The sequence below is a fragment of the Sapajus apella genome, unplaced genomic scaffold (assembly GCF_009761245.1).
Source record: "Sapajus apella isolate SASKATOON/1434 unplaced genomic scaffold, GSC_monkey_1.0 scaffold37, whole genome shotgun sequence".
In the NCBI taxonomy this organism is placed as follows: Eukaryota; Metazoa; Chordata; class Mammalia; order Primates; family Cebidae; genus Sapajus; species Sapajus apella.
In genome coordinates this window covers 11,014,455-11,033,250 of record NW_022436977.1, presented here as the reverse complement: position 1 = coordinate 11,033,250, position 18,796 = coordinate 11,014,455, and the positions used below count along the sequence as shown (strand labels likewise).

Below are 18,796 nucleotides of genomic sequence, written 5' to 3'. Positions count from 1 at the left end.
TGTTGCCCAGGCTGGAGTGCAATGGCGCGATCTCGGCTCACCACAACCTCCGCCTCCCGGGTTCAGGCAATTCTCCTGCCTCAGCCTCCTGAGTAGCTGGGACTACAGGCACGCGCCACCATGCCCAGCTAATTTTTTGTAGTTTTAGTAGAGACGGGGTTTCACCATGTTGACCAGGATGGTCTTGATCTCTTGACCTCGTGATCCACCCGCCTCGGCCTCCCAAAGTGCTGGGATTACAGGCTTGAGCCACCGCGCCCGGCAAAATGCTTCAAATTTCATATCGAGAACTTTCAGAAGCTGTGATGAGTGATAAAATGGGCACATGAGTAGTTAATATTCCTATGACTATACTGCTGCTCTTGACAAGATATTACTTCATATCTCTTAAAAAGAGATATGAAGTAATGATATTTTTAATACTGCTTAAAAACAAATCAACAAATATTCAGTCCTGGGTATGAGTCTGGCTGTTTGCCAGGTGCTGGAGACACTGTGGTAAATGATGCACACATATTTCTATTCCGTATTCTCTGGGAACATAACTCTAATTTAAAAAAAAATAATAATGATTTATTGAGCACTATTATATGCTAATAACTTAATACATTTTCTTATTCTTCATGACTGTCTAATTAAATGGGTACTATTATTTTCCCTAATTTTCATCCATGACGAAACAGACCGAAAACATTTAAATAATTGAAATAAGGCACCCAACTAGAAATGATATGGATAGAATCCTTTCAATTTGTAAACTATACTCCCTTCTCATTCTGATGTGATCAAATTAAGTTAGAAATTTGGAGAATAGAATCTCCAAATTTTTACCCTTAAGGTCAAGCCTAGGCAATTGTGGTGGCAGAAATGGAAGACCCTAACTTATGGTGGATGTATTAAAATACATTACATCAATCAGTGAAGTCACCTTTCTAATGTGGCCGAACCAATTATGACAATTTTCTTGTCTTCCTTGTGTTGTTCTAATACTGCACGTTTCCATGCATAAAATGTGAATAAAAAGATGGATTTTGAACCGCACTTCTTATCTTACCAATCATAAGAGCAATGCACTAGATGGAACAAAACTGGAAGTGTTGACAAGACATTTAGCCTGCTCCTAACACGGTGGCATTAGCTCAGAAAACCACAGTGCCTTCATCTGAGTAATTGATGGCCATCCCAATCTATGCTCCACCAGTAGCCGCATGTCAAATCAGAATTGATTGTAGCTGAAAGATATTTTAGTCACCCTGTCTGATCCTTTAAATGCAGCAGAATCACTCTCTGTATTGCCACACTCCTATTAGAATTTCATGTCATTTAATCTGGAACTCTGAATAGCAGCTCTTTATAGGCATCCATAAAAGAGCCCTCTGCTCCTCTTGACTATTTCTTTAGAGCAAGATGCAACCACCCCTGCTAGGCTGTTTGTTGCCTCTCTCTGCACTATGCTCTCTTCTGAAGACTAGTAGTTCCCCAAAGGTAAAATCAGGACCTAAGCTCACACACCCAGAATTCCTATCTTCTAGGCCTTGCCAGGTGCCTCTTCCATCACTGCTTCCCTCTCAAGAGTTACCTCCACCCTCCCTGCATCAGAACTGTATGCGTCAGAATTACCTTAGACTTGTTAAAACCCAGACAGCTGGGGCCCACCTCTGACTTAGCAATTTAGGATAGGACCAGATAATTTGCATGTCCAACAAGTTCCCAAGTGATGCTTATAATGCTGCTGATTCCAGAATTACATTCTGAGAACCAGTAAGTTAGGCATGTCATAAGCAACAGCTTATTAATATTAAAGAACTCTTGTGTGGCTGTGGCTTACTTAGCTGAATAAAGTAGAATGAAATTGAAGTTACCCACGAAATCTACATTGCACACTCTCATTCAAGTGTACATTGTACTTAGTAAAGATGGGAGTTATCACAGAAGTGTACTTGCGGCTCATAGGCACACAGCTTTAAGCTATATTCGATATGACTGTGAACTTTTCTTACCTGCAGCCCATCCTGGCTTGCTAACCATTGGCATTTATAGGCTAGAACATGTGAGATCCCCGGATTCCTTGTCTGTAAGCATAAATTCAAGGGACTGGGGTTTTCCTATGAAGTAGAATCAAGCTGTCAATCATAGGGCATACTTCGAGAATGGCTGTAAAGGGTATCAAGCTTCCTTTCTCTTCTTTAGCAAATATGAAAACAAAACAAAAGCCAGGCTGTTCAGCATGTCACCCGGCAGCTGAAGGATGTAGGGGAATCAGAATCATAAGAATTTAAAAATCTCATATGGCACTGAGTTGTAGAGGATTTTCATGCAGCCCAAACTTTACCTTAAGCAAGTTATAATGTCTGAATTACAACAGCCTAAAGTCTGGTTTATGGTTTGTATTTATATGTATTTGTGTATGCAATACAATATAATGATTCTTCAAGTTTATAAGGTCATCAAGAAGCTGTAAATTGAGAGTGGTGTTCATATGTACAAACAAATAAGTATTTCATAGGTAAGTCCAAAGTAATTCAGCATTATGTCCTAAGTTAAATTTGAAGAGACACATTTGGAGGATAATTCAGTCTGATCAGCCATCTGTTTACCAGGATTTATTGGTCTGCTGCCTGATAAGATTTTATATTTTCCAAGGTCAGCTTTCTATTTAAGTTGCTGCATATTATCACATTACTGTGTACTTCAACAAAGTATCAATTTTTTGTCCGCATGTTATCTCACATTTCAGGCTTTCCTTGTGATTTTCAAAGTGTGTAACGAAAGTTTATAGTCAATTTGATGAATTCAGGTTTATAAATTAAACATCTCTTCTTCAGTTTAACTCTTTGGAGTGTCTCCCTCAGCTGATTTTGAGCCACTAGGAAAATTCAGACATATGTTGTATGAAAAAGAAAATTAAAGCTTTTTTGTCTTTAGTTTTCTTTTTTTGACACGGAGTCTCACTCTATCGTCCAGGCTGGAGTACAGTGGCATGATCTCGGCTCACTGCAACCTCTGCTGCCTGGTTCAAGCAATTCTCCTGCCTCAGCCTTCTGAGTAGCTGGGATTACAGGAGCCTGCCACCGTGCCTGACTAATTTTTTGTATTTTTAGTAGAGATGAGGTTTCACCATCTTGGCCAGGCTGGTCTTGAACTTCTGACTTCATAAACCACCCACCTCAGCCCAAAGTGCCAGGATTACAAGCATGAGCCACTTCACCCAGCCTTGTTTTTACTTTTCTATAAAAAGAGATGACATTAGACTGGGCGCAGTGGCTCACGCCTATAATCCCAGAACTTTGGGAGGCCGAGGCAGATGGATCACGAGGTCAAGAGATCGAGACCATGCTGTTCAACAAGGTGAAACCCCGTCTCCACTAAAAATACAAACATTAGCTGGGCATGGTGGCTTGCGCCTGTAGTCCCGGCTACTTGGGAGGCTGAGGCAGGAGAATTGCTTGAACCCAGGAAGTGGAGGTTGCGGTGAGCCAATATCACGCCATTGCACTCCAGCCTGGGTAATAAGAGAAAAAAAAAAAAAAAAAAGATGACATCTCTACTACTATTGTTGCCTTATCTCTTCTAAGAAAATCATGCCTACATTTGGCTTATGATAATTTAATCTGTGTATAAAAGCAGTAGGGTGCAAACTCATTAACGCATGTTTAAGTAATTGAAATAAAATTTAATTAACGTGTCTCATTTTTCACTGCTTTGCATAATTAATGAAAGCAGAAGGCATTCTTAGGCTCAGAAATAGTTATGAGAGAGAAAGAAAATGGAGAAGTAAGATGAAAAAGACAGCAAGAAGGTAATTTAGGATTAAACTTTGCAGCATATTTGTAAACTACATATTTACCTGAGTAAAGTTCACAATGTTTTCTTTCTTAGACTATCAACAAAGTGCTGCTCCAGTATGCTGCAATTGTATCAAGTGATTTCCGTTCATATTGTGATAAAGAAAATGTGGTAAGTAAAATTCTCTACTTTCAAATATCTCTCAGTTGAGATTTACTTCTCCGAAGTTTGAGTAAGTAAGAGAAATTGTTTACTTTCAGTTTTCACATAGGATAATAAGAAACAAGGAGCTTAAGAAGTTGAAAACTTCTCCAAAGTTCTTGAACTGGTTTTAATACAGGATTCACAGGAAGGTTGAGAGTGTCTCGATGCCAGCCAACATGTGGTTTTCCACGTTGATAAGGAACAAGACTAGCATAAATTATTGAAGATTCACATACTCATAAAATACTGGAGCTGAGAGAAACAAGGTGCTTAAAAATTAGATGAGTATTGGCACCAGCTAGTTTCCTTTTGGCACTAATACTAAAATAAGTGTAATTTAGTCTTTCGGTTTTCAAATAATTTGAGAAGGTTAAGGTATGGAACAATGCTGATTTCTATTCTGAATTATTAAAATAAGCTTTTTTAGATGATTCAGGTAATATTTATAAAATTCAAACTAGTATTGCAACTTAATAAAAGGCATAAAGAGAAATAAGATAAAGGTATTTGAAATATAGTGAGATTTATTTTATAATGGGTGGTGAAAGCTTTTTTATTCAATCTGTAGTATTAGGATTAATATGTTGGCAGCATTATAAACATTTTGAAAAACAGTAGGTCTCAAAAAAAAGCATTTAAAAGTGAGTATAGGATTTTTTTTTAAAGAAAAGGAAAACCAGGTATTCCCCCTTCAAAAAATCAGTTTCACAATCAGGTGAATCTAAATTATTTTAAAGAAAGCTACTAGTCTTCTCGCTGAAACCTCACTGACCTCTTGCTGGCAGCTCATTAAGATAAGTCAGTGCTAATGGTTCTTGAGAATTCTAGAAGATGTTTCTTTTCCTTAAATTAATATGCTGCCAAGAAATTTTATTAGAACTTCTTGACAACTCAGATAATGATTTCTAATTGCCATTGATTATAAATACTCAAAAAGCAACGTAGAGTGTCTATTTATTGAAAGCATATTATTTCTAATTAAAGGATAATACATGTCTTAAGTGTTATTTTAAAAATCAAAACAGTACCTGGTAATTTCACAAAAGACCCTGTTTATATTAGGACAGCCAAATTGAAGATTTTGGAAGGTGGCTATGAACTCCTAAGGCTAATTCCTGACATTCAGAAAGGAAAATTAGTTTTTAAAAGTCCCTGCAGAGTTCTACTTTGTGTAGTAACATTTTATATTTTACATTTAATGAACACTGAGATAAAAATCATAACCCAGTATTTATTATATTATTCTATGTACTCTTTCTGTAGGTTGTATACTCTTAAAAATTAAATCTTTATAAAAAGAAACAAAAGCCCTCCAAATATCATAGCACAGGAGCTTCCTTTTCCTTCCCTCAGTGCTTTTCTTCCATAATTACTGATATTTTGACCAACTTTATATACACTATTGCTTAAATGTCAAGTATCATTTTAGCTTTTATAAAAGAATATCACTTGGTTTCTTGGCTTATGTTTTCATTCAAGGCAAATTCAAGTGCTTTTGTACATTTCCATAAGTATATATAGTTGTTATTACAGATACTTATTTATAATTATTTCAATACGAGATTTCAATATCAAGACCATTGAAAGTTGTACATCTTTCATTGTATCTATGGTAACATATCTATATTATCTGCAAATTGAGTTAGAAATATCTAAAGATAGACATCATTTAAGATATGACCATAACATAGGCCGGCCCGGTGGCTCGTGCCTGTAATTCTAGCACTTTGGGAAGCTGAGGTGGGTGGATAACCTGAGGTCAGGAATTCAAGACCAGCCTGGCCAACATGGTGAAAACCCCCTGTCTACTAAAAATACAAAATTAGGTGGGCATGGTGGCATGCACCTGTAATCCCAGCTACTTGGGGGCTAAGGCAGGAGAATTTCTTGAACCCGGGAGGCAGAGGTTGCAGTGAGCCAAGACTTCGCCATTGCACTCCAGCCTGGGCAAAAAACAGCAAAACTCCATCTCAAAATAAAAACAAAAAAGATATGACCATAACATTACAGTTCTCTGGGTTCAGAATTAAAGACCAGAGTTAAATAAAATATGTCAGAATAACTTTTTTTTCCTCTGTGACATTTTAAATTAGGAATCGGTCAAAACATTTTTATTTATTTTATTTCACATTCCCATGTATAGCAAGACATCGCAATCTAAATTAGAATTGCTTTTATTTTGAATAATTTAAAAAATATATTTTTAAACTCAGAAACACTTTGGCCATATAGAAATGTCCCTAGTCTGAACAAAACTAACTTTTATATTCATCATGTTTCAGTTTCCTTTGTTCCAGATTGAGATAAAATTAAAGGTATTATTCTATTTTTAGGGAAAAAGTAAACATACAAAAATAAGAAGTTCCAAATTGACTTTAACATAGGTTGTTTTATCTTACTGAACTCCTCAAAAAGCAATATCCCTGAATTAGGGTAATGTTTTCTTTGCTGTCAGTTTCTTTATTTCATTTACTATGAAGTTGTTGAAAGTAAAAACTTTCATGATTAAATTTAAGGTGTATTTGTGTAATCTGTTCCCAGTAGGAGTTTGATGAATTGATTCAGTAAAATTGAACTTTGAACATTTCAAGGTCAGGGAAAGCTTAATGAAAGGGGAGAGTCTCATATTTATTTTTGTCTCCCTCTAGATAACCACATCTCTTTTTTTTTTCTCTGTAGTCTTCCTTAGGATCAAAGCAATCCATGTCAAGTTAGCCCAACTGTCTATGTTTATTTTATTCTCAGTAGCTCTTTTTCATCAGAAATCATCATGGTAAGAGGAGTTGGCAGCTGGCCTTTATTTATAAAGCTGGCCCCGTTATATGTGCCAATAAAGATTAGCTTGAATGTTAATATCGAATAATCTAAGAAGAGTCTATCAAGTGAACTTAGACCCATGGGAAATAAGGTGATGAAAACCCCTCACCCGTGTAGTCTTTCTGCTTCTCATTATAAGTCATGGTTTTACTTTGACCTTGGATTTCTCCCTAGTAGGACTGCCCAGATTCACACCAAATCTTCCCCTTCTGCAATTAAAAATAAATGCCCATGACCCTATCTCCTAGTGAAAAGATAGTCTATTGGCTTAGTTTACAGACTTTTGGTCAAGGTGCTGAATCCTCTGAAAATTTGGCAATACCCACTATGGAAAGGACCAAGCCCAGATCAAGTAGTACTCAGTGATGGCTATAGATCAGATTCACTTGTGGAACATTTTGATTCAGCTAATTAAAATGGAATCTTTGGAGGATAAATCTCAGATATCTGTGTTTCAAAATAAAGTATTTAAGTGACTAGAATCTAGGGAATAAAAAGGGATTTTTTAATTGTTTGCATAAATCAAAATGATGATGTGGTCACTTTAAAAGACAAGTAGAAAGTTTTTCAAAGATCAGTAATGTGGCTAAAGTAATAATAAAATCTTTCCACTGGTAAGAGCGAACACCTCCCTGACATCCCTTGAGTCCTTTGCATGACTCTGGTTATTGGCTTATTTCCCAGCAGCTTGGAAGATACATCCATTTTCCGTTTTTTGTCTGTTTCTCTTTCTTTGTCTGTTTTCCTCTGATATACTGGCTCTCAGGAATCAAATACAGCAAAGATGAAATGATTCTATAACTATTATGAATTGTTTTCTAATTATGAATTAATTTTTACTATCCTAAGTTCACATCCAGACCTGTCACAAAGCTTTACATTTTTGTTGTTGTTATATTTCTGGCTCCTTGAACAACTGGAGAAACATTTTCTAAGCATGTATCGTATGTACACCACTGTGCAGTAGTTTGTGAGTAAGAAAAGCAGAAAGAGACACATCAGCATGTACAATATATTTAAGGTTGGCTGGTGACAGTGAAAAGCACTCAAATGCAAAGCAGTATAAAACCAATGCCAAGTGAGTGATAAGATAAAATCCAGGAAAAAAGGAACACTCTAAGTTGAATGCTGGTTATGAGTCAAATAAGCAAAGAGGAAAATGAGAAGAGTAACATGGATTAAAGCCAGAAGCAAAAGGCTTTGAATACCAGCGTGTGGTCTTCATCTGCAGCATGAACATCTATTTAACTTCATTTTTTAGATGTTTTTACATTTAAAAATTTACATGGTGTTTTGTTTTCTAAAACAGTAAAATAACAGAAGAATTTAAGCTAGCCTATTTCTAAAAGTAAATCTGTGAAAACAAAAAATGTGCTTACTTTTAAAGTATGAAATATTGCAATGTTAAAGATAAAAGAAACTTTAGCAGTAAATCTCCAATGGTTTATTTTCTGACTATGTTATTAAATTTCATTCCCCAATGTGGCATTATATTTTACCATTTCTATTCTTAACTGTTACAAACTATAATGCTGAAATCGCAAAATTATTATATATATCAAATATAATAGGAATCAAAGATAGCTGTGTTCAACCATTTATAAGTTAAACTCATTCAATAATTTTATATAAAAAGATTTCTCATGATAGTCTTTCTTTTTCTATATTTAAAGCCCTGTATCTTGATGAACAATATTCAACAATTGCGGGTCCAGCTGGAGAAAATGTTTGAATCCATGGGAGGGAAAGAGGTGGGTATCTTTTTCTCCTACATTTGCTGAAAACCTACTCAGAGATTATAAGCAGCATATCTCTTGCTATGAAAGTGCCTTAATCAAGTTTTTACATGGTTTAGCTAAGAACAGGGAATGATAATCCAAAATATCTTTAACAACTAAAATGATTATTATCCACAACAGAATACTTTAGTAAATACATTTAAAGTGTAAATGGGAGGCATTTGGTCTTATGTGTGTGCATGTGTGTGTTTGTGTGTGTATTCATATATACATACATATATATTTGTATGCTAATGATTTGTAAAGTTCCACAGATTGTGTTTTTTACCATCTTGTACAATGTCAGTTTGATATCAACGTTTATTCTGAAATATGCTTTATGGCGCTATTGGTTTGTTTATTTTTCACATCAAGAAAGCTCTGTCAAAAATGTGTTGTGTGCTGTGTCTGTAATGTGTCATGTCTTTGTCCAACGTCTATGACTTGCAATTCCATGAGCAGAAGAAGGAAGGAGAAAGATTCTTTTATGAGGTTTGTGATAGTAAGCGTCTTATCCGTTACCTGGCTGTTTCCTCCAACCCTCACTCCATACCTGAAGACCATTGCATTTTCTACTTATTCCCATTTGCTTGTTTGGAACAGACAGACAGTGAAATACTAGCTATGCACCTGCATCTTCCTGCCTACCACAGTCTTTTTTTTTTTTTTTTTTTATAAACTGACCTAAGCATCCCAGAGTTGAGGACTACTAGAGAAGATGCAAAGAGGGAGGGTCATGAAGCAGGGATTCTTAATTTTTAACAATTTTTATTCTTAAGGTACCTATCTATATACAAGGATATCAAAGATTAAAGTATATTTTTAACACATATATTCATGTGTTATAACATGTTAGGTTTTCTAAATTATGAAATTATCATGTTCTAGAGGATATTTTTGTCACGCCTTGCATCTCATTGCTAAAATCAACAAAGGCTTTGCTATGTAGCTCCTATTTGTATGCATGCCTTGAGTTTCAATTTTTTGTATGTGAGAACTTCTCAGTTTCTTTAACGTTTCCTAAACATTTAGATTTTATTTCAAAAACTAAAAAAAAAAAAAAAAAGGGAGAGAAAAAAGCTTATGTGTTGTTTGAGGTTACCACATAACAATCAAAATGCTTGTAAGAGAAACAGAGGTATGATTTCTCAAAACTCCAAAGTAACATTGTTTATCATCTCTCTGCAGCTAGATTCTGAAGCTAGTACTATTCTGAAAGAACTTCAAGTTAAGCTCAGTGGGGTCCTGGATGAGCTTAGCGTCACTTATGGTGAAAGGTAAGTGGCTCAGTTGTCATTATCTAAATTGATAATTAGGTATCAGCTCATAATATTCTTCTCTTCAATGCTGTTTCCTCTGACTGCCTAAATCTATTTAACTTCAAAACCCAGCCTAAATGTCATTTTCTCTGAAAAGTCTTTTATGACCACACAATCTAATACTGCTGTCTTGCTATGCCCTCCCTAGGACTCTGTGCATCCGTCAGTCGGATAACACCTATAACGCTATCCTCTAAGTTTTGTATTACCTGTCCCTTTTCCACACTCAGGACCGAAACCATATCTCATACATATATGCAATTCTAGCATTTAGAGCTTGGTAAGTGGCTACCGAAAGGCTAGAGAAAGGGAAGGAACAAAAGAGAAAAACTTCACATATATAAGAGGCTTGAGTTGTATTCATACCATACATATCAGTGTGTTCGCACTGAGTGTAACTGGATCAACAACCATATGCCAATTTGTCAAGATTCTTGGTTTTAGGGGTTAGTCATCTGAATACAACTACCCCGTGGAAAGGAGTTTGGAAACTATTGATATATCTATATTTTTAAAAAATTTTTTTAAACTGGCTTTATCTGTGAGATCATTCTAAAGAAAGAGAAGTGCACCCTGGTTAAATTTCACTTCAGTCCTGTAGGAGAAACTATCATCTCATCAAAGCGTTAAAATAGGAAAGAAAATACATTTTTGAAGAGGTTTATTGATTTAATATAGAATTTGCTTTCAATGTTGCTTTAAATGTTCAATATAGAATTTCCTTTAAATATTTAAATATTGGTTCAATAACTGATATATTATTTTAAACTGTGTGTTCAATTCTCAGACGATAAAGATTGCTGCTAGGGTAGGGACTACCTCTGGCCACCAATATGGTAGGTAATAGGCTATTGTTGTGTTTTAGAAAATCCACTATTAATAAACATTTATTAATTGGTTATGCCATTTTTAAAATAAGAAAGACAAAAGACTCTGAAAGCATCATTTTTTCTTCTTGGATATAGGAATAAAGCAGAGCAAAGAAAACTCTCTCACTTAGCCAACTCTTCATTATCAGTGGTATGTTCGTAACTTCCTTAAGCAAGGTGGCGTTGTCTTCATTGGAACTCACCTTCAGGGCTCAGCAGCTAAGCCAGAGAAGTCTCCCTGTGTTGAGCCAAGGGTGGTCACTCCGCCTCAGCGGAGTTGTTAGCTGACTCGGATGATCCTGCCTACTTCATCTGGATGTTAGCAATTTCAGGGTTCTGTTTACCTGAAGTTGGAGAGGCAGAGACTATTCCAGAGACATGGGGTTCATTGGCTCTGACTTGGGGTGACACTGAGAGATGAAGAGGCCTTTGCCCAGCCATTTCAGGCATGCCTCTCTTCGTTCTAATTGCAAATTAACATGTGGTTAGTAGAAAGATTGTTGCCTTCAGCCATGGAGGCAATATTAGAGATTATTTAGCGAAGCTGGAGGGAGAGGAAAAGAGGTCAGGAATAGCTAGAGTTGTTCAGAACTTTATGGAAAATAAGATGACTAAACAGAATATAAACTAGAATATAAATAGAAAAAGTTTATTTAAATGACTTTCTGTAAAATAAATCATTCTGATGGGTAAGTGCTTTTTGATTTGTTTTGTTTGGGGGAGATGGAATATTCACGTTATAAAGGCTAGAATATGAATTCTGATTTGAATGTTACCTGGATAAACTACAGTTATGAAAGAAGGATTCGGGTCCTTAGGAGGACACTTGAAGAGCTTTATTTGTGTGAAGTCAGCTATTTTACTCTAAGTATTAAAACCTGTGGCTACCCAGAATCTATTTATTCTTAATTTTTTAAATATAGGAAAGAATTTAGTACTTTGTTCAATTAGGGTTTATTAGGACCATTGGAATAAATGAGCCACATGCCACGCTTTCCTCATAAAAAGTATAATTATTTTATCCTTGTTGCTGTGGTTTTATTCCTCACACTACCAATCAGGTCTATATTATACTCTCAAGGTGGGTTAAAAGTCTACAGTAATCAATGTGATCATGCTGTGAAGTCAAACTGTATAATTTTAGTCTGAACCTCCTCTTCTTGAGGTCTAAGCTGGCAGTGTAGAGCTATAGAATTAAATGCATAATTAATAGTCAAAATCCACTTGATTTTATGTTGTTAAAACTCATAATTAAATAATTTTACTCTATGCAGCTGTTAGGATGTCTCTGCTGTAAAAAGTCAGAGCTGAGCCAAACCACACATTGATGGATGCCTGACATGCTCACAGGGCACCTACCTGGGAACTGAGACTAAGTGATAAAACCTCAATAATAACTTAAAGATGGCCTTAAAATTTTCAAAGGGTGTGCCACTAGCATTTCTGCTTACACATGTTTTGCAGTTTGGTTTTTCAGTTTGCTCCTTTTTTTTTTTTTCTTAACTGATACCTTTAGTACCAGAGGCTGGCTAGATTAAGTAAACAAAAAAAAAAATTCAGGAATATTTCATAGGCATTACTCTGTGAGTGTGTGGCTCCTTGGATGCTCACAAAATCTGTCATTATTTACCGGCATCGCTTTTTTCAAGGCAGTTAATATAAACTCTTTTTCTTTTTAACCAAAAAAAATAAAAAAAAAAAAAAAAAAGACTTTTTAGGTGAATTTACCAAAAATTGATAGGGCCAAAACGTGAAGTTCAAGTGTTGGTTTAGCCTGGATTAATGCGGAAGTAGAATGCTATTGTCCGTTGTACATTGAGAACCTTTCCTCTATGTGCCTGATACCATTCCCAGAGCTGGCTTCTCATTAGACTTTAGAATACAGTTCTGTTTAGAAAACTACTTTTCAAATAATAAGAACATAAATATCACAACTTTTGTCCAATCTATCCCCCTGCCCCAATGCGCTGATCTAAAAATCAGTGCAAAAGAAAGTAGCCATTTCAAAGATGATTTTTTACTACAGGCTGTGGGATCATTTATGACCCAGTGGTAAATCAACTAGTTCAAATTATTTTCAACATGATTTGTCTTCCTTTTCTATTTTCCCAAGTATCTACTACCTTTACTTTGCTTCAATAACCGCAAACAACATCCCTTTCCCCATTTTCCCCACCATCTCTTGCAACTTCTACCTGACAGAACCTCAAAGGCAGCTCCAGTCAGATAAAGGTTAAATAAATAATCAAGGATTTAGACTCTCTTGGATGACAGCTTGGAAGAGAATGTTCCTTTAAAGCAGATAAATATGCAGAGAGCCAAGAAATGAGCCCAATTCAAAGGGGCCAGCTAAGATGCAAGCATCCAGAAACCAAATGTAAATGCCAAGTCCAGAGGGGCAAGAATGGTGTAGTCAACAGTACAGAAAACAAAGAATTTAGGAGCCAAAAATGGAGAAAGATCAAACATGATGGTAGAAGTGGAATCAGGCCTTGAATATGTACACAAAATTTGGGACCAGTGTATGTCTAAGCCTGCTGTTAAAAGCTCAGAAGCCAGAAAAACATCCAAGTTAGGATAATTTAACATTTATTAAAATTTTTCCATATTAGGTGTGGAAATATCTATATGGAAAACAAAATATGAAAAACCAAAAGCTAGAAAGATGAAATACTTAAAAAGAAGTCAACTAAAATATTTCTGTAATGTAAATGCTAAAACTTTTCATATGTGCTGTAAGAACAAAACGCTGTACCTGTTCTGTTCATTGATACATCTCAGTACCTGGAAGAGTGATTGGCACATAATAGTTTAGTAAATATGTGTAGAATGCATGCATGAATAAATCAACATGTGTATTTTATTTAATAAAAGCATTATATAGTGAAAATCCCTAAACTTCTATGTAAAATCTGAGGAATTTATGCATTTGGATACTTCTCAAATAACTAACTATAATTACTGTGTGCGGAGGAGGAAAGGAATGGTATTGACTTCTCTGCAATACTGAAATGAATTCCCTTCGTCTCATTACCATTCCAGTGATTTGACCATTTTCCAAGCTTTCATTGATCTTCATTCTCCTTAGTAGTTTTTTGTTGCCTGCCCACATGTGTTAAAAATACAATAGTCCTGTTGTTGGAAACATGAAAGTAGCAGACAATATATAGGAACGGTGGTGATGCTAAGAGTCTCCAAGATTTAAATATCTTAATACTTGCCACTGCTTACTTAGGTAAGAACCATCAAAACTGGTGTAGGGAATATACAGAATGAAAAAGCAATACAATGTGTTACTCTTCAGGACATTTAAATCCTTAGAGTGGGTAAGGCAATAGAGGTAGGTGGAAGGAGATGGTCCTTTGATGCATTCAACCCATGTTTCTTTTTTAATAGCTTTATGGAGATGTCATTAGCATACAAAAACTATGTGTATTTAAGGTATACAACTTGGTGTTTTGATATACATATCCATTATAAAATGATCGCCACATTCCAGATAATTACTGTATCTGTCACCTCCATGGAGTTGCCATATGTGTGTTTGTGGGTGTGCATGTGTGTGCTGAGAACATTAAAATCTGTCCTCTTAGCAAATCTCAAGTATATAATACAGCAGTTTTAACTACTGTCCCAATATTTCTTGCACAACATCTTTGTGTCAGGCATGGCATCTCGTACCATGGCATGGGCATCCAGCACTGAACAAAACAAAATTCCTGCTCTCATGGGGCTTACCTTCTAGGGGGTGGGGGAGAACAGGCAATAAGCAAATAAAGTAAAATTATGCAGTGGTTCATTAAATGAAGAATTTAAGAATGCAATTGAGAATAAAAGAACAATAAGAGAACAGAGATTGATAGGAATGCCATTTCAGCTTGAGTGACAAGGAAGGTTTCTCTGAAGTGATATTTGGTATATACCTGAAATAAATGAGGGACCAAGAGAGCTGTCAGAATTTCCTTCCATGGCAGAGGGAACATAACAGTGGCCATGAAATAAGAGTGTCCTTGGAGAATTCTAAGAACACCAGGAAGGCTATTGTGGTTGGACTGCAATGAAACAGGAGAGTGGTAAGAAATGAGACCAGTGAGATTGCCAGCACGAGATTATGCTTGGCTTTCGGTCTGTCAAATACATCTAGATTTTTTTCTAAGTGGAGTTGGAAGCTTTTAAAGATTTTTAGCAAGGGAAAAACACGGTCTGGTTTTTATTTTAAAAGGCTGTCTGTAGGGGCTTGAATAGACACAATTTAGGAAATTATTGCACAGTTTCAAGTGAGAGGATGGTGAAGGAATCTACCATGGCATTTTTGGAAGTAATAGTAAATCCTCAGATTTAGGATACGTTCTGCTGATAGGTTGCATGTTGAGTATGAGAAACTCATCAGACTTTTAAGTAGAAAGATTGCATGGTCAGTTAAATAACATCATCTGGAGTTTGGGTTAGAAGTCAGGTCTGCAGATGTGAATTTGGGAACCATCACTATATAGATGTGTTGAAAGCCATGGGACTAGATGTAATTGCCAAGAAAGTGATTGTTGATGGAGAAGTGAAGTGGTTTAAGGATCAAGTCCAGAGAATCACAGTGTAGGATTTCCAGATAAAATGCACAATAATACCCTCAGTTAAACTTGAATTTTAGACCAATAAGGAATAATTTTCAGTATAATTTTTTTCCAAATATTACACGGCCATGTTTGTGCTAAAACTATTCACCATCTAAAATTCAAATTTAACTAGGTATCCAGTGCTTTCATTTGATAAATATGGCAACATTCCTCCAAAGGTTAGTGGTCAGACAGTTGAAAAGGAGCAGCCAGTGAGGTTAGAGGAAAGTCAAGGTGTGGAGTCACAAAACGCTAATGAAGAAGGCGTATCCAGATGTCAAGAGTGGTTCTTTTCTTTTCTTTCTTTCTTTCTTTTTAAACAATGAGCCCTATTGAAATACAATTCACATAACATAAAATTCTCCCATTTAAAATATAAAGGTTAGTGGTTTCTAGCATATTCACAGAATTGCACAACTCTCACCAAATTCTAACTTCAGAACACTAATATCACCACAAAAAAAGAAACTCCATACCCATTAGCAGTAAATCCCGTTCCACTCTCCTTTCCATCTCTAGGAAACCAGTAATCTCCTTTCTGTGTCTATGAATTTGCCTATTCTGGATATTTTATATAAATTGAGTCATACAATATGTGGTCTTTTGTGACTGATGTCTTCACTCAGCACAATGCTTTTAAGCATATGGTTGATTTGTATGGTGACAGTGTCAGTACTTCATTTTTTTTTTAACTTTCATTTTATGTCCAGGGTATATGTGCAGTTTTGTTACATGGGTAAACTTATGTCATGGGGTTTTGTTATACAGATGATAATACATCATCCAGGTATTAAGCCTACTACCCACTAGTTATTTTTCTGATCATCTCCCTCTTCCCACCGTCGACCCTCTGATAGTCCCCACTGTGTGTTGTTCCCCTCTATGTGTCCATGTGTTCTCATCATTTAGCTCCATTGTGGAAGACAGTGTGGCAACTTCTCAAAGACCTAAAGATAGAAATATCATTTGACCCAGCAATCCCATTACTGGGTATTTACCCAAAGAAATATAAATTATTTTACCATAAAGACACGTATATGCTCATTGGAACACCGTTCACAATAACAAAGATACGGAATCAACCTAAATACCCATCAGCGATAGACTGGATAAAGAAAATGTGGTACATACACACTATGAAATACTGTGCACCCATAAAAGAGAACAACGTCATGTCCTTTGCAGGGACATGGCTGGCGTTGGAGGCCATTATGGTTAGCAAACTAACACATGAACAGAAAGTCAAACACTGCAAGAGTCTTTCTAGAGCAGCCATTTTCCCAAAACATGCTAAGAGGAGCACCTCAGCTGTGACTGTCAGAGGTGAGAATGGAATGAAGCTCTACTCAGATTAATTCAACCTAAAGAATAGAACTTTTATCTGCTTTACTTATTACAAGTAAGTAATTACAAGTAAGCTTCCATTGCAACAAAAAAATTTTATAGTTAAACAATGAATTTGAAAACTCATGAGCAGGGGAATTCACACCGGTTGAAACAAATCAAAATCCTCAGGTTGAAATTGAAACAGGTTCAGGCAGGATACATTTTTATATTCTAGAATTTATATTCTTTATTTTTAGTTTCCAGGTTATAATTGAAGAGTGTATAAAACAGATGAGTTTTGAACTAAATCAAATGAGAGCAAATGGAAACACCACATCTAATAAGAACAGTGCAGCAATGGATGCAGAGATTGTGTTAAGACCGCTCATGGATTTTTTGGACAAAACGTAAGTTTTTTTTGGCCCAGGTTTCTCTTTACTTATTGCCCTAAATTTGACTTGTAAGGCTTTAAGAAAAACATTGTTTTCCTCCGTATAAGCTAGCATTCAAAGTCTTTCTATAGAGATAAATGAATTCAAAAATAAGTAAATAAATTCACTAACAAGCAACACAGTTTTAATTGATTGCTAGTTAAAAATAGGAATGACTTTGTACAAAAAAGGAAAAAATGAGGGGAAATAAGTTTTGCAACTAAGGAGGTTGCTGTTCTGAGGCAGAGAGAGACTTAGAATTTCATGCTCCTTGGATAACATATTGTTTGCAATCCTCCTGGACATAGAGAAAGACTCAGCTGAGTCCAGAGTATCTGATTTCATGTCAGAAACTTGACAAAAAAAAGAATAGCACAAATGTGACTAGAATTAATTTAGCTCCAAGGCAAGCAGATAGCAGCCTGACTCAATCAGCCTTCAATACTGATTTATTGAGTGCTCACCTGTATCAAATCATATTCTTCACACTGGACAGTGATGAAAAAGAAAGCCAAAGCCCCTGACACCATGGAAAATACAATTTAGTAGTGGTGGGAGTGCATGGGGATGCAGGCCATTATGACTGACTAAGACACATTCTTAACCAGAAAGTTTGGTTGGTCTGTTTGTTTTTAAGGTTTCTGTTCTGTTCCTACTCTTAAAAGTTCTAATTTAGTAAGGGTGAGGCAGGGTCAAAACACCTATATGTTATAATGTGTCCACAATTGGGAATCATTGATCTAAAGCAACCAGAAACATGATTTCTTAAATAGTGACACTCAAAGCCAGAACTGAATGTAGAAGAGAAAAGTGAATAATAATTTTGAATGCCTACCAAGGGACCAGTGTCATTTATATTAGTTTACGTATTTATCTCATTTATTATTGCTGTGGCAAATAAATATCCAAGGGACCAAGATTTAAATAAAAAAGAAATTATAGTGTCTTTATTTAAAGAGAAGGACAACAGTCACCCCACTGTGCTGCTGCTGCCACCAGCACACATAGACACCACTGCATTTCTGCTACCAGCATGCATGTGCAAGTGCAGACCCTACTGTCACTGCCCCAACAAACTGCTTTAATCAGCACTCTCCATCAGAGTGTTGTTGCCAGAAGACCAGAAACACCCTTGCACCACCAGTGCAGCTGGTGCTTGTCCTTGAGGGGACAGAAAACAAAGTAATGAGCCTGGTACCAGACCCCAGGGTTACAGCATGCAATCCAGGAGTGCCAAGCTAAGCTTTGGCCCCCTGAAATCTTCCAGAAATGTAGCCAGTTGACTGAACTCAATGTATACCACAGTCAAATCCTCAAAGCCTCAAGGACACTAAAGAATATAAAAGCAAAACAATCACTATTCAAACAATAGCAACTTCAAAGGTTAAAGGAACATTAGCCCACAGAGACAAGAAAGAACCAGCAAGAGAAATCTAGCAACTCAAAAAGCCAGAGTGTCTTATTACCTCCAAACAACCACACTAGCTCCCCAGTAATGGTTCTTAACCAGGCTGATGTGGCTGAAATGACAGAGAAATTAGCATCCGGATAGAAAAAAAAAAAAATGAAGATTTAGGAGTAAGTCAAAAGCCAATCCAAGGAATCCAAGGAATCTAATGATATAAGAGCTAAAAGATGAAATAGCCATTTTAAGAA

At 36.1% G+C, this 18,796-nt stretch overlaps 1 protein-coding gene across 2 annotated transcripts in view; it reads left to right on the top strand.

Annotated features, from left to right (window-relative positions):
* UNC13C (unc-13 homolog C) overlaps window positions 1-18,796 on the top strand; it is a 605,313-nt gene that overhangs the window by 499,005 nt on the left and 87,512 nt on the right. The window contains exons 23-27 of one of the 2 annotated variants that reach the window (XM_032297403.1): window positions 3,880-3,957; window positions 8,481-8,558; window positions 9,048-9,077; window positions 9,774-9,862; window positions 16,967-17,116. In XM_032297403.1, coding sequence (XP_032153294.1) covers window positions 3,880-3,957; window positions 8,481-8,558; window positions 9,048-9,077; window positions 9,774-9,862; window positions 16,967-17,116 — 425 coding nt within the window. The remainder of the gene's footprint in view (window positions 1-3,879; window positions 3,958-8,480; window positions 8,559-9,047; window positions 9,078-9,773; window positions 9,863-16,966; window positions 17,117-18,796) is intronic. The other variant, XM_032297404.1, reaches the window with a different exon arrangement.